Source organism: Lissotriton helveticus, chromosome 8, assembly GCF_964261635.1.
Source record: "Lissotriton helveticus chromosome 8, aLisHel1.1, whole genome shotgun sequence".
In the NCBI taxonomy this organism is placed as follows: domain Eukaryota; kingdom Metazoa; phylum Chordata; class Amphibia; order Caudata; family Salamandridae; genus Lissotriton; species Lissotriton helveticus.
In genome coordinates this window covers 1,237,654,371-1,237,671,472 of record NC_136069.1, presented here as the reverse complement: position 1 = coordinate 1,237,671,472, position 17,102 = coordinate 1,237,654,371, and the positions used below count along the sequence as shown (strand labels likewise).

The window sequence follows — 17,102 nt, the reverse complement described above, 5'->3', positions numbered from 1 at the left end:
AGCCAGGAAATCGCTCCGCTGAGTCACCCAACCGGAGGGAGCTGGAGGCCGCCTTCAGTGAGCCTCCCAGCCAGGATTTTGTGCGGATTTAGGTAGGGACACTGACGACCCCGGCGGAGCCAAGGAATCAGGCGGCCATTTCCTTCGGCGCCTGGCCACGCCTCTCCCATCACCTCCTTCTTAATGCAGCTTAAACTGAATCCCTCACATATGAAGACAATGGACTGTGCAGCATTGTGCCAAACTTCCAAAGGGAACTTGGAAACCCTCCCCACCTCTGCCAGTCATCATGGATACAGAGCTATTTAAACCCTCAAGTCAACCAAGTATTCAAACATCCATTTATTATTTTTAGCATGGTAAAACATGTTTGCTTATTCCTGGGGTTGCCTTAGTGGGTTCATGCAACTATCACTCTAGTACCATACCTGTTAGATGGGGTACCATAGCCATGGCCTTCACTTGGTGGATCCGGTTTACCTTTTCAACTGGCTCCAGCAGACCATGATATGAACTGTCAGGCTAGACCTCCCCCTCCAGCCTTAGAGTCATATCTACCCAGTCTTAAAAATAGGGCAATAGTCAAGGAAATCCCATTTGTGGATCTCTGCACTGCCCACCAGGTGATCAACAACTTTGGCCTTTGCTTCCTGCAACAATACATCTGAGCCTACAAATCTGCAATTCGAAACAAACTCCTGTGGCACAAAATCAAACAAACCAATCTTGGACACAAACTCCGACTAGGGCCTAAGAGGACATTGCAACCATTCTTTTTTAGGTTCTACTTTGTTTACATTAGAAAAGGCCAATATGTTATATCATACCAAAGAACAAAACCAGTAGCAGTATATATATCTGTGGTATTATCTCCTCCTTCAAAATGTTTATCAAAACTATTGTACTTCATTATCCCATTTTTCCTCAGTACATTCCGTCCCTGTCGGTCATTGTTCCTAAGCTAATCCTGGTCTCCTCTTGGTTAATTTCCTTCAAGTTTCTTCATTTCATTTGGAATTCAGAATGTGTGATTTGAAATGTCCTGGGGAGTTGGATGAGATTGATGCAAGGACTGGATGTGGATGCATTTTTACATTAAAGAACCCCTTTACCCTTTTGCTCCTGTGATTTCTTCTCCCACATCACTCTGGTGATGAGGTGGTTTGTAATACGTCTGAACTCCATTTATCTCCCTCATTCTTGCTGCTTCACTGTATAATGGGACGGAGCTGCTGAACTCTTAAAGATCACAACTTGAACAGCATATCCACCGTAAGGCATTTTCAAAGCAATTTTCGTTGAAAGTGCAGACACAAGGCATGCAATTAACTAAACTGACGCAGGCACCCCCGTATTCTACATCCAGACACAGTTTAATTTATGCAACAAGCGCCTGTCATCCCTTTGTGGGTGTGTATAACATAAGGGCAACTTTTGGTGTGCTGCCATTGTGGATCTGCATCACACCGCAGATTTCTTACAAAACTGAACCACAAAATGCCAATAATTGTTGAAGAATTTCTTTATATAATCTAGCACAGCATATTAAAGTTTCAGCTTTCATTTACTGATTATTAGCAGTGACAACCTCAAATCTGAACTCTGCAACTCCGTAATCTTTACACCTCAATTTCCTAATCTCAAGATTTAACAGGAAACTAGAGCTACCAAGTAGTTGACTAAAAGTACATTACAGTACCCTTAAGAGAAACTTCGATCTTAAAAAGCAAAACAAAAACTATGTTCCATCGCATGCATAATTGGACACTACTTGCAGTTCCTATTGAAGTTGCAAGGATTCTTGAGTACCACACCTGATAATGAATTTGGAGGGAATTTTCAAGTACCAAATCAGGAATTGGAGGTGTGTGTGAGCAGAAGTCGTATGAGTGTTTGCTATATATGACAGCATTCAAGTTTTATTTTTATTATGTAACATATCAATGCACAGTATTTCTGAGAATCTCACAGACAGCCACCAATTAAGTGGGGCTGTTACAAAAAAAGCTTTCATTCACTATGCGGAGTGAGTAGGACTAACCCCTAAGTTGGGAAAAAGTAATTACTTATGCATTGTACTAGTATAGAGGGACAAGAGGTAGTTGAGAATCTGCCTGATTTGGTGGACGTGGGCGCAGGTGATCTAAATCAATTGATACAAGCAGAAGAAAATTAGACGAACATTATCTACTCAAAGTAAACAACATATTAGGAAGATATCTCTTATGAGAGTTCGGAAAGGAATAATGAACACTAAATAACTACCTAATGGAAATTAGCTGGCACATGCGTATAAATTGCCAAAAAAGGCTAATATCAAACTTTCGACACCGAAATCCCAAGTTTCCTGTCTATGCTATCTTAGGCCTCCCCAACGCGCTCACCTTCCCCTTGAAATCAGTCCGAGGGCGCCGGATGAGAATTGCGATGCAGGCAGCAACACAACACATTCTGTCACTCTGGGGATCCTACACCAAGCCCACCCACACGGGATGGCTGCATAAACTCTGGTTTACGCTAGGCATGGCGCGCATTCATGCTACCCTCACACAATCCGCAGACACTTTTCGGACAGTGTGACTGCCATTGCTGTCCCTCCTTTCCACTGAATTCAATGAGATCACATGTCCCAGATATCTCCGCTTGCTGCGCCTCACAGAAATACCTGATGATCCTCCATGACCTCCTGATGGGACAAACTATACCCCTTACGGGTGGCTTAACGTTTGTTTTTCTATTTTGGCACACCGGCTGGGGGGGGGTTGGAGGGGGGGTGGGAGTTTGAGGGTTTTGTGTTCGAAGTTGTGCGTCTCTGCTATACTTGGCAAATATGATTCTTGCAGCTCATTCATAGCCTGGCTCATGTACCTTGCTTACAATTCGATTTGTGGAGAAGCCTTATATGTCTGTCTCAGATGCTTCCTTTACATGATGCCTTTCTACTGCGATGCATTGCCTGTCATTGTTTTTGAAACCAATAAAACAAATTTAAAGTTAAAAAAGGCTAATATCTTTGTCATCTGTTCATGTTGAGATGTAATTCAGACAGAGTTCGGGAAAAATTATGGCTGAAAGATGAATCAATATTAGGTGAAGCGATGAACATGGCAAAAAAGTTAGAGCATACAACGACATATGTAGAAGAGCTTAAGAAGAAACACAAAAGAAATATAAGTGCGCACTCTATCAGCGAGAGAAAAAAAAGGTAAGGGAAAACTGAAAGGGCTTTTAGGGAAAATGTGGTGCATCAGATCATAGGGAAATTAATAAAGATTGCTGTACATATAAGGTCACAGCAAGCTATGCAACAAGAAATGGCACTATGCCAAAATAGTGTAGGTCTGTAAGACAGCAGTGAAAAGGGAGTATAAAGGAATCTAATAGAAGGGGTAAAAAGCATCTCAAAGGTGTCATAAAATTGAATTTTACTGAACTGAAAGTCATGATAGACTCTGGTGTTTGCCTGACTTTAGCATGAGGTGAGGAGTCTGTTTACAATTTAAAAATATAAAGTTGCTTGGAAGAACCATGATGTTAAACCTGAGGATAAGGAGGTAAGCACACATGAAGTTACGAGGATACTCCGATTCGCAAATTGAGTTTAGAGGGCATGCTGGAAAAGGAAACTTTTATGGAACTATCAAAAGGTGGCTTTGTTGTTAGATGGCCACATTAAAGAAAGTTGGGAAGAGTTTTAGATTCCAATTTTGACCTACTGAATCTTCTAAGGAAGGATCACAGGAGTTGTGAACAGTACTGATTCCTGCTCAAACACATCATTAGGTAAATTTAAAATCATAGTTTAAAAAAAATCTATAGAATGTTTCAACTGTTTGGACATTACTTTAAGTTAAAAAAGTGCCTTTCTTTATGCTTTAACTCAGGTAAAGTCCTTTAGCTGTTAAAGGTACCTTGTAAACAAAATTTAAAAAAACTGAAATATGTGTGCCAGTGGGGTCATCGAACTGGTTAAAAGCAGAGTGGCTGGCGCCTATAGTTATGACCCACAAACCAATAGCAGAAATCAAAGGTTTCATTGACCTCATCAGCGTATCAACAGAGCAGACTGCACAATGTCTCTCAAGATCTGACAGCATTTACTACTTTTGAAATCTACAGACAAAGACGTGTCAGGATGCCACATTGTTTGGCCTCAGCTGCGACACTTCCAGTATCATGACAGATGCATAAAGCATGGACGATGGGAAAACTTCTAGTGAGAACATTGCGAGCACAGATAGTTCATGAGTCTACCTAAATTGTTAGCTTACATTCTCACCTTTGCCACTTTACCCATGTCTTCCATGGTTGCTTTTTCCTTTGGAAACTGAGAAAAAGTCTTCTCGATTTTTGAAATTATAGCATCAATGTTCAGGTTGGCTTTTGGACAGCCTCGTGGAAAATAAAACTTAGGAATTGTCTGGCTCAAAGAGGGAGTCAATGGTTGTTCTTTCTTTGTTTGGACCTAGAAAGACATAAAAATAAATGTGAGAAAGGCGTGCTGCAAACGATTCTAAAAACACATCTCCTATTATTCCATTTGCACTTAAAAAACAGGATTTCGAAAGCACACATGAGGCAGAGGAGAGCACTTTACAGTGATGCAGGTACAGCAAACAAAAAATAATGAGATAAAAAGGACAAAGGATTGAGAAACAATGGTCAGCAGCATCAGAATACAATACATTTCAATATATATAATTTACAGAAAGTATTCTATAATGCAGGAATGTATGAGGAGAGATACAAGCCACAGTTATGCCAGATACAAATTGATAACTCATTTTTTTGACTCGCATATGCGAAGTAAAAAGCAAGTAACCAAAAATACTACAAGCCAATATGCACCTGACTGAATGGGTAGCATAGTGGCTCAAGGAAATTGATAAGGACATGTGGGCAGGGACAAGGATTACTTCACAGGCAAGTGAAAGTATCAAGAAAAGGTTCGAAGTAGGAAGCGAAAGGAGTACCTCACCTGTAAGTTAATTCAACTTGAAAAATAGGCTTTGAAGCCAATAAGGAGTCTAGAATAGCCACTATAGGAGTTAGAAAGAAGCAGTGGTGGGTCTCAGAAGTGGCAGATCTCTGCTTACAGGAGTTTATATAGAGGGGGGGGGCCTGGAAGATGAGATGATTTGCATGGGTGGTGCAAGATTGAGTGTCAGCTCAAGAGAAGATTAACACAACATATACTCATCTTTATTTCATGCCTTGCCCTGGGCCCATCCTTTGGACTGCCAACCACATAACGTGGAGTATGATTAAATATATATCTATACATCTCAACCCATATTATAGAATGGGCCAAACAAGCATCTGTGGTCACGCCTGTAGTACCATTCTACAATGGGGAACGCAAAGCTGGCAAAAACACCTCAGGGGCACGATGTGTTGTATAACTCCGAGGTCCAAGTCGCATATTGGGTACACTGTACTTGTTTAAGCCGTGGTTTACCCTTAACTGGGTACACCCGGCACAAACTAGGACACAAATTCTGCTGGTGCCAGGGCAGGTGCATATTTGGGCCTGCACTGGGAAAAGCGTATTGCTGTTTGAAGTCGCCAGTCGGCCTTTAAAAGCAGGTGGCAGACCCGGCCGTATATTGAAGTTGGGAAAGTCTGGGAAGTCTCAGGTAACCCGTGCCATCCCCTATTTCCTCACAAGTGGCACACCAGGGAGCTGACTGTGTGCTACCCCTGAGGAGTGGAACATAATCAGTATGCCTCTTTAAAGGTTCCTTGCCGTTGGACTCGGATTCTGATATGTGTGGACAAAGAGGCAAAAGACGCCCTCATTTGCATAAAACCACACCCAATGTAAATTGTACATCCACTTGGTATTGTGCCTGCACACATTTAGTGCAGACATGACCCATATGACAGAAGGAACTGCAAAAGTGTCTGAGGCCTCTACTGTATTATCAATTTGTCCCGGTGGAGCAAAAGCATGAGCAAACTCCTGTTGCACACTTCCTGGCACTTTAAGTAGTATGGTCCTACTTTGTTACATGAAAGCCCAGACCTGAAAATACCATCCCTGGTAACAAAGCCAATTTGATACAATTGGGGGGCAGAAGGGGGAGCATTTTCAGGAATGAGCACTAAACTCCAAATAAAGCTGAACAAAAAAAAGCATAGCATCAGTAGAGGTCTGCCCACATTCCCAGAAGTGAATTTTATTATGTTATTTAAGTGAGAGATTTTAGAAATCAGTCCTAGAAAGGCAATATTGACTGGAAAAAAAGAGAACAACAGAACGGAGTGAAATAAAAATGCTTGGTATTGTCCTGGATAATATGGCCGCTAGCTAAACTAAAAAGACCTACTTACTATTCAGCAGAAATACTTTTAATGCAAATATTGATATAGAGATCGACTAAGAGGTGTTTGCATATTTGCCAACTGCAGACCTTAAGGTTTGAGTCTGAGCCCAACGAAACTTCAGATTCACAAACCCACCTTAACATACATTTAGATAACAGTCTATGTGGTGGTCTTATGACAGAGGTGCACTAATTGTTGGCAAGAAGAACCATGTTTTTCCTTTCCACAGACTTGATGCATGAGAGGATTCCCTACTCCAGTACCCAAAGTTAAAATCATGAGCCTACTACTCGGTTCCAATCTTACATTCGCCCAGCACATAAATGTGAGGGCCCAGAGAATGTTTAATATCTACATTGGCATACCGATAAGAAACTGCAAAAGATTTACAGACTAAAAGTCACAATATGGCTGAACCCAAAAACCATGCAGTACTCATGTTCAAATCCATTGGCTCTCGGAGAAACAATGGATGAAATTTGAAACATTATGCGCTACACAGAAGGTCACTTGGAGAATAGGTCCAATGTGATTGCAGACACTGTCTACCTATTACCTCACAATCAGATACATAAGATCCAACTTCATGAAAAGAATTTGCCAAAAACTGTTCAAGAAGCAGCAGCACGCAGGAAGAATCATCAGAGCTAATAAGTGCAATGTGGTTTTGGAAAACCAATGATTCAGAGCGGAGAACACCAATGGCTCAGCACTGACAACTAAAGCAAACCACCATCAATTACGGAGAGAAATGAAAACATTCCATTAATAGGAGCCTTTGATTTTATTTAGTTTTATATAGCATGAACACGACCCTTGCAGGTATCCGGGTGCACTACAATGTCCAAGGCAACATGAGTTAAAACATCATCATCAAGGATAGGTATGGGAGAATCCCCCAGAGAGAAACACCTCAGGTCCCAGACGGACAACAACCCAACAATAAGAAACGCGCTGCAAGAAATAAGCATGCATGCAGACTAAGGGATAAATCATGTCCTGAAGTATAGTTCATGCGTTCTTCAGCCTTCTTCCTTGAATGAAGCAGTTGAGGAGATTATTAAACGTTTGCAGCAAGACTAGCATTATGTACAATAGGGACAGGTCATCCAACTAGTCCACTCTGCCACAAATGATGCTGATTCCAACCAATCGCTTACAAAGCGTCAACACCAATAAAGTTCTCACAAAGATTGGTTTTTGTAAACAAGGTTATTGAGACTACCCCAAAAATAGTCTCCATCTTTCTCAGTCCCAACATGCCAACAAAATAACACAATTACCAAAATGGCAAGAACTACAAAATAATACCCTGCGGTCTGCCCGCTTACTTTTATTTCAAATTTCCAATCCATTCATGTATGCTGCGGAAATCATCTGCATATACTTTCAATGTGATACTGAGGTTACTCCGCTATAAACAAAGCAAAGCATAACACAATTTCCTCACATTTGCTTCTTCTAATATAGTTAAATGACTTGAAATCCATCCTTGAATTGCCTAATTTTAATAAATGATAATAATTTCCCAAACAAATCAGGTAAACGGAAAAAAGGACCCTAAATAGAAGAAACAATCCACTTTACCGTCTTGCAGTTAAAAGTTAATGTTAGAGTCGACAACCTTTCTTTATGAGCAAAGAACCATGCTGGCATGATTATTTGTTGTTAAAAAAAAAATAGGTATTTTCTAAATAACGCCTTTGCTGCCCTATTTTTACATACGTGTGATTCAGTTCCCCTTGAGGGGGAGATCATATTCCTCAGTGACCCCGAAATAGTGGAATTCAATTCCAGACTTCGTTCAGATTTCAATTGAGAACTCTTCACCCAGATTTTTCCGAACGGTTCTTTACTACGAATTATAAATCAGGCAAAACCAAATGAACACATTGTTGTGCATTAATTTCACTCCGCCTGACTATGAGTGGTTAGATTTTTCTCACATCCGGTTTACCATGTGTGGGAGAACCTGGCCCGACTTTGGCAGGAAAAACAGCATGAGGCCTTAGCAACCAAGTCTCATTCAACATTTATCTATAATGTGGTGGCAGAGCACACAATACTCTCCCATTCTAGAACCCCCCAAACACTCCCCCCACCGACCTCCCTTACCCCCATCCTACCCAGAGGCAGTCATGGGTATTATATCACATACTCAGACCAGGTGGTAAATGGATGCTGTAAAACCCTACAGAATTGAGAATTCCTGGTGGTTTTATAACCAGAAAAATCGGCACCACACAATAATTTCCCTTTCTGTAGAGTGTTACTCTTAACTATGCTGTACTAGGGTAAAGTTACCACTTACCGGGTGGTAAAGGTAGGATTGCAGGCGACTTTACCAATGGCCCAGTACTGTGCAGCTCATAATCAGGGCCCTGGTGCTTGATAAGGTGGATTTAAAAAAGAGTAAATTAAATTCATGCCAAACCTGTCCGAGTGAGTTATCATCGTCTTTAAGCTCCGGCACGGGCATCAAGTCTCGGCTCCAACAGGAGACTTGAATATTGAGTCAGTCTATTCATTTAAGGTTTCCCAAGCACCCTACACTTCTGAAATTAAATATGAGGAGCCAGTGCTCTTTCTCTACACCTGAACAGATGAGCTTCTACGAGGCCAGGTACAAAATGGCTGAATCCACAGCCCAGACAGATGACAAGTTCATTTCAGTTCATATGGCTGGACCAGCTTTAAACGTCCAACTATACTATACAAGAATAACCAGGCCTGTCACAGGACAGCTCTCGTGCCCATTCATGCATCATCAAACACAAGGTCTCATGATTCCAATTCTGGAATCCTCACTTGGTAATGTAATGCCATTAACATATGAAGTAGCTGTTTAGTGAACCAAGCCCACCACTCTAAAATGTACCATCCAGCAGACAAACTGGAGATGCACTCGGGCACACATTCTAAATATAATATACTATATGAATTTATAAAGCGCCTGGCAACGGTGTGACCCCTCTCTCACAGGCAGATCCAGCTTGAATGGAGTCTGAAAGAGAGAGTGGTATCCTGCTATGAGCCGCGTTTCATTATTCTTTAAATCTGAAATGTGTCAGACTTTTCCATTACGCGTATTTCTTTGATAAAATGTACTTTTACGGTTTCTTGGCATACTGATTAAAGTTTGTGTCAGTTAGTATTTTATTCTACACAGCTTATCGACATGTTTCAATTTGCTTCTTCTATCAATCTTTTCTCTGCTATGAATGATAAATGTTTCGGTCTGTGAGGAACTAATTTGGGGGTGCCGCCCACTCCTGGCAATTGGTTAGAGATTGCCAATCAATCTCACCTTTTGGGCTGTTTCACGTTCCCACCCTTTTCGGTTGTCCTCTATTTTCATTCTCTGGGCATTTTCCCTCTTCCCCTGCGATTTTGTGGATTCCCACGCAGAGAGGTGGAAAGTACAAACTACCTTGCTGTGAGAATTAAGAACGTGTAACTGGGTATTTTGTATGTAATTTTATTCGCTTTCCCTTTTGATAATCTTTCCCTTTTAAAAAGCATTTAAATGGAGAGTAGAAGTGCATTGCTTTCGTCTCCCAACCCCTTTTAAGATTTCTCACGTTGGGAGTATAGGAGCAGTAGTGTCACAGTGGTGGTGACAGAAGGCGCGGAATGAACAGCCGCATATGATGAATGATGATTGATGATGAAGGGGTGTCCTGGAACTAAAACCAAATAATCAGAGGCAACTGAGATATAGAGTGAAAACTGTTCTGGAAAGAGAAACTTTTAAGAGATCTGGGGAAGGGAAGATGGTTGAGTTGTGTACAAAGAACAAAAGGGAAGCAATTCCAGTGCATAGTGTCGAGATAAGGAAAGGCACATCAACCAACCCTAAAACGCTGAACCCTGGGAACAGTCAAGATATAGGATGGTGTTAGACCGCCAAGTTGGTGGCCGAAACTTGAAAGTGCTCCGCTCCTGTCCCGGACCCTCAACAAAATTCTGGCTGACCTGGCTGGTCCCCTTGTGGAACCAAGGGATGCGCGGGGCCCAGAGTTGGACTTATGCAAGTGGGATGTGGTTTGGAGAGCTGCGTAGAAGCAGCAGCGGCCTGACCTATCCCGGTGGTTGCGGCCTGCGTGGAATGGCAGGACTGCATCTGAAGCAGCAAGCATCAACATGGATGCTGGGGGGGAGAAGAGGCGGGGTGGAGGAAGAGAGACAGACCACCCTGGGGCCTGTCCAAAGCAGTGGTTGGCAAAAGGTCATGCCATACCTAGGGCCACCAGGAGGCGGCTGAAGTTTGTTGGGCAGTGCTGTGACAGCAGACATAAGACCGGGGCTGAAGAGCAAGAGAACATAGGGCCCAAATCTGTGACCTAAATACCAGGTTGACTGCCCAAATACATGGCCTGTGCAGGTGAGTGTTTGGCCGGGGAAGTTTGGTGTGAGCTTCTGGTGGCGGCCCTCCTCCTTGTGTTCTGGTGTGCCCTGTTGGCTGAGGGGTACACTGAACTACGCAGTGAGAAGCCATCTGGCCCAAAGTCACTTAGGAGGGTACGAGGAGGCAATAAGGTCAATCGATTGGGTCACCCCCAATACCTCACTTACCCATTCTTTTGAGCTACCCAAGCAGGGAAGCACTGCTGGGGAAAGTTCGGCCCAGAGTTTGATCGATGGAGAGAGCAGACCCCTGGGGTTTCCTGCCTTCTAGGCCCTCCACGCAGTCAAGGTGCGTGGCCCTCACAGACTTAAAGAGACTGGCCTGAAGGGAAAGTGGAACTCTACATCTGGAGGACAAGCCATGTTTCGGGAGCAGTGATGCCTCAGAATTAGAGCGAGAGAGTGTGTGTGTGTGACCAGGTGTTCCAGAGACTGCGGTGAGCATTGGTGAGTGGGCTTGGGTCACCTAAGATAACAGAGGGGCCCGCCCTATCTTTGAAATAATTGTCATACAGAGAGTTGCAGAGGATCCGTGGAGACACGTGGTGGAAACCATATTGAGAACTGTGCATCAAGGAATGAAGCTCTTTGACCTGCCCTCTGCTGGCTGGTGTGAGGTCCCTCAGGAAATCCATGTAATAGCCACCCGAACTTTGAAGAGATGGAGAGTGTTAGGCATAGACCTGTGTACTACAAAGTAAAACTGACAAATTCACCAAGCCAGCCGGGGACAGAAAGCAGCTACCAACTGGGCCACGACTGATGCCAGGGACCTGGAGATGTCCCTCATCACCCCTGAATAAATCATCCCGGTGATCTGTAGCACTGCATTAATGGACGGAATCAGCAGAGTGGGTGTAGAAGGCTTGCTTCTATGCCAAGATGTGAAGAAAGTGGCAGAACGTGTAACAAGACTGAAAACGACTAACTCTGACTTTTGTATATTGATTTTGAAGCCAGAGAATTGACTAAACTCATGGAGGTCGTCCACAATAGCCGGCAGAGAGGATAGAGGTTGTGCTACAGAGAAAATAAGATTGTCTGCATACAAACTAATAAGGTGTCGATCTAGGCCGAATGGAATGCCATGGGCAAGAGGGTTGTCCCTGAGTTGCTGGGCCAATGGTTCCATGTATAGGGCGAAAAGCAGGGGGGAAAGGGGGCAGCCCTGCCGTGTTCCCCGTCCTGCTGCAAAGTGATCAGAGACGACATTATTGACCCAAACGGCCGCCTGAGGTGCACTGTAAATGCTTGCAATCCAGCGTCGGAATCGCAGCCCTAGCCCGAAGCATTCCAGAGTCGCGAAAAGGTATGGCCAGTGTACCCGGTCAAATGCTTTCTCCGCATCGATCTCCAGGAGAAGAGCCTCTTCCTTTGATCGGTGTACTTTGTCAATGAGGTGACAGATGCATTTGGTATTGTCCCCACATTGCCTACCCGTGAAGAAGCCGTACTGGTCTTGGTCAATAAGACCTGCCATATGGGGATTGAGTCTTTGTGCAAGTATACTAGAGAATAGTTTGGCGTCGATATTCAACAAACAGATCAGCCCGTATGAGCTGCAAAATTTCGGGCCTTTACCCGGTTTGGGGATTACCGATATAGAAGCCTGCATCATAGAGGGCGTGAGAGACCCAGTGTCCGCAAAGGAATTAAATAACCGGGTTAGCAGAGGAGCATGTTCCGCGTAATAAGTCATGTAAAAAAGGGCACTGAAGTAGTCAGGCCCCGGAGCCTTCTGTAGCTTCAACCGTGCAATCGCAGATATCACTTCTTCTATGCGGATAGGCGCCTCCATGGATTCTGCTTCACCTGCAGGCAAGGGCATTATTGCTGCTTCTCCGAGATAGGCCGAAGGATCTGCGTGTGGAGAGGGATCTTGCGAGTAGAGTGAGCTATAAAAGGAGCAAAAGGCTGCTACTATATCGGCGACTTCAGTGAGAGATTGACTCGATTGACTCGCTTCATCTCCGAGCGTGGAGACAGAGTGAGCATCTTGCTGGCTGCCCAGGCAGTGCGCCAACATACGGCCTCCTTTGTTGGAGCCCACAAAGTATTTATGTCTCAGACGCACCGCGGCGTGTTTGGCGTGGGCAAGATCGAGGCGGCGGAGTTGGAGGCGTTCTCTCTCCAGTTGTCACAATATGCGAGGAGCACCCGTACATTTATGTATGGCCCCTAGTTCTTTGACTGTGGCTTCCAAATCTTCGCGATTTGTTTGCCTAGTCTTGTTGTCATAGACGACTTTAGCTATGAGGGCCCCTCTGACTAATTTGAGCGCCTCCCATATCGAGGAGAGTGGCATATCCTCCCTGTCATTAGTCGCAATGTAGTCAGTAATGCAACGCCTAATGTCTGTAGTAACATCTGGGGACCTAAGTAAAGAGTCTCGCAGGCGCCAACGCAAAGCTGAGGCATAAAGTTCAGAGGAGAAGCACAGGGACAGGGTAATGTGTTCATGATCAGAGAGGGCCCATGCCTCAATAGTAGCTCCAGTGACTAAGGACCAGGCAGTTGAGGTGACTAAAAAGTGGTCAAGCCGGGGGGTAGGTTTTGCGTTAACCAAACGGCCTAGGTCCCTATTCATCATTAGATTAAGGTCGCCTCCCACCATCCCTACAGAGTCAGGAGAGTGCAGCACTTCGGCGCGGGCCTCTATTAAGAATTTTTCTGGGCGTTCATTAGGAGAGTAAATGGAAGCGATAGTCCAGAAGGAGGAGCCGAACTGGAGGTGCAGGGCCAAGAGGCGTCCTTTAATCTCCGCAACGGGCCCGATTACTGAACCCCTAAAGTGTTTAGCAACTAGAATGGGCACTCCTCCCCGCTTGCTGGTCATTGAGGACCAATGCTGGTGTGGGAAGTGTCTGTGACGCATGCGGTGGGTGCCTGATGTTAGGAGATGGGTTTCTTGGAGGACGCATATGTATCCCCCCCACCCCCCGACCAGAGTTTTCCAATAGTGACAGTACAGCCCTCCGTTTAACTGGGTTGTTGAGGCCCCGTGCTTTGAGACTGATTATTTTAAGATCCAGGTGGGATAGGGGGGAATTAGTCAAGCACTTTGGAATGGAGCGTTACACCAAAGTGGGGATAAGGTAGGGGGGGACATGGGCGTCTGGGGCATCCAAGTATGTGTGACTGCTGCGTACGCGTCTGAAAAAAGGACTCACTGGGGAGGAAACCCACCTGACCCTAAAAAGAAAAAAAACAACCCCAATACAGAACAATACAAGGTCGAACGATCCCATACCGGTCAATTGTTATAACATGAAAAGGAAAGCCCGCAACCGTGCGGGAATGACACAAGTTCGTCATAAAAACAGAGTTCAGGAGGGAAATGATAGGTCAGATCCAAAAAGCGGCAAGAGTGTCGGCCCTCCGGCCCGCTCGAAGGCGAGGTCCATCTGACAGCTAGCGAGGAGGATCAAGCTGGATTGCCAGCCAGTGATGCCAGGACATTTTCTCGTTCTTTTGCTTGGCCTGTTGCATCCGGGCCGGCGAGGAGGGTTTGCCTACGGTGTTCCAGCAGTCTGGTCTGGTGGTGTGGGCGCCTTCTGTGGGCACGGTGGTGCTGGAGTCCATGAAGGTCGGATGCTTCACGCTGCGATCGTATTTGGTGTAGTTTCCCTTCATACATAAAGATAATGCGACAGGGGTGACTGTAAGCATAGGTGATCCCTTTCTCCCTTAGGTGTTGGGTAATGGGCCGGAATTCTCACCGTTCTCACCGCTTGAGCAGCGTGACCGCTGAAAGGTCTTGATAAAGCGTTGGTGTGAGACCACGGAATTGGATAGGGTGGGAGTCTCTAGCTTTGCGTAGTATACTTTCTTTTAGTTGAAAGTTGTAAACGCATGCCAGAATGTCTGGTGGGGTGCAATGTTACGGCGGGACAGGCCTACCGGATGAACTCTATCGATCTGTATCTCCGTGGCGTGATCCAGGCCTAGATGTGTCGGAACAGGGCCTGTATGAAACCCCCTATATCGTCTTCTTCCGCTCCCTGTTTCACTCCTCGGATACGCACATTGTTGCGATGGGAGCAGTTCTCTAGGTCCTCCGCCTGCCCCTGGAGCTCGATATGTTGTTCCTTGAATAGGAAAACCTCCTGTTGTAGCATTTCAAGTTCTTCATCGCGTCCATTCTCGTGTTCCTCCAGTGTCGCAACCCGGTCTCTGATCTCCGAGACATCGCGGCGAACTACCCGAAGACCCACCGCCAGTTGATCCTTGAGCTCCTGGAGGTCCTCTTAAAGGGCAGAGAAAAGCGAGGTCATAAAGGCCTTCGTGGCCGGAGCATCTGCTCCGGCCACTGCTCCCGCTGACATCTCTGGGCTCGGGCTCACCATCTTGGGTTGTAGCATGTCTTTTACAGAGCGGTCCTTCCTAGGACGTCCTGATGTCATGGGGGCCCAGTTCTCAGTAGAGCCCTTGCTATGAACCACTCTCGCCCAGTATAGTTTGGGGGTAGCGATGCAGGGGGACTGGACCAGGAGTGGACCAAGCCCGGTTTACATGGGGAGCAGGAGGTCCAGCGGCGGGATTAGGTCAGTCCGACAGATGCCTCAGAACAGGGCGATGCTGCACCACAGGCGCCAGTGCACGCCACGAGGCAGCCAGAGAGGGGACAGCGAGGGGGAGGGCAGGGCGCTAGTCCTGTTTTCCGTGCCTCCCGTCCCACCACGCACCCACCCGCTCCCAGACGATCCGTCGAGGGCAATTGGGGTATCGCAGGGGCCCAGTGCGGCCGACGGGAGAGCCGCCGCAGTTCACTCCCGATGCAGAGCACGAGACATTCAAACCCTTCGCTTCAGCGGGGGTAGCGGCAGGGCGTCGGCAGGTACCTGGTGCCCCCAAGGGGTGAAGAGTCTTGTTTCAGCCTCCAAACCGTGGTCCAAGCTCTCACAGCGAGGCTGCAGCGGTCCATCGGAACCTCCCCTCGTCGTCAGCGTCGGAGTCACCGGAGCGAGAGGCAGATCAATACCCCAGCAGGGAGGGGGGGTGGGGGGAGGGTAGCACGCCAGCAGACCCCAGGGCCCCGGAGGCAGGAAGGGTGTTCGCCAGAGGTCGCTGATGGGTACTCGCAGCCCCCAGGGGCAAGGAAAGGTGCTGCCAGTTCATGGTCGGGACAATGGAAGGCCCGGTCTCAGTGCTCCCGGGGCTCGCTCCCCCGGCATTCCGCTCTCTGGTCCCGGCTGCCCAGGCCCCCCTCACGTCTGGGACCCCCCCGGGCCAGCTCCCGGTGCCGCTCTGGAACTCAGGCCGGTGCTCCGCTCCAGCAGGGGGTGGACAGTGTGCCAGCAGGTCTTGGGGCCCAGAAGTGCGGGGGATGCACGTAGAATGGTACTGATTTGTACCTGGGATGAGGAACGGCACAGCCCGGCCGGGCCGCGGGCAGGCCTCTATGTGGAAAGCCCGGCTTCAGTCATCAGTCTGCACCGGAGCGGCAGAGCCACAGCGCTGTTCTCCAGGCCCGGTCCCGCGCGCTCCACTCTGCTCCCGGAAGGGAATGCTCTCCGGTGATAGCTGTCCGGCCTCGACAGCCGTGGACAGGTGGGGGAGCCCTCCGACCAATCCTCGGCGGGCCGCCGCAAGAAGGCCTCAGCGCTCCGCACTCTGCTCCAGGCGGTCAGACCCTGCTTCCAACCAACTCGCCGTGATCTCCCGGGCAGCTGCGGGCCACTGCAGGATGTCAGGGGGGCAGTGTCGTGTCTTCCGCCAATTATAGCTAATGATCGAAGGCGATTGTGATGCTGAAGAATTCGGCGGGCCGGAGCGACTGCGAAGCACGTCTTACACGGTGGTCATCTTGGACACGCCCGGTTTGTATTTTTAACCTACAAATTGTACACAATTATCTGAAAAATTCAGGGAACACTTCTCTCTGGAAGAGGTCTCTCAAGAAGTCTAACGCTTTTCTTGCGGTGGGTTCTGCCACAAATCTTGCCTGTAGCCACTTGCTATAAAACGTCATAAGGACAAATGCAGGGCGATGTTGTTGACTCGAAAAATGAAATGGACCAGCCATATCAGTACTTGCGTTAATCCAAGGTCTAGCGACTTGACTACAAAACTAATTTATTGTTTTTTAAACAATACAATTACTAGTGTGCCTATCACCGTTGACAGGCTGATGGAAGCTGGCATGTTTATCAAATGTATGCCACTGTTTTTAGCGAAGAGTTGGGCTTGTGCAAGCTTTTACCAAACTAATAAATATGGACGCTGCCTGTTTTCGATTGTTTCGTGAGGTAGTGGGCTTGTTACTAACTGCTGACCAGCCACTCAAAGACAATATGATGAACACAGTAAAACACCAACTGTACTGCGCCCACACACGCATATTGACAGAACAAAGACAAGGCTGCCAA

At 46.5% G+C, this 17,102-nt stretch overlaps 1 protein-coding gene across 2 annotated transcripts in view; it reads right to left on the bottom strand.

Annotated features, from left to right (window-relative positions):
- PPP2R3B (protein phosphatase 2 regulatory subunit B''beta) overlaps positions 1-17,102 on the bottom strand; it is a 357,728-nt gene that overhangs the window by 197,783 nt on the left and 142,843 nt on the right. For both annotated transcript variants that reach the window (XM_078658212.1, XM_078658213.1), the window contains exon 2: positions 4,280-4,465. In XM_078658212.1, the coding sequence (XP_078514338.1) occupies positions 4,280-4,465 (186 nt within the window). The remainder of the gene's footprint in view (positions 1-4,279; positions 4,466-17,102) is intronic.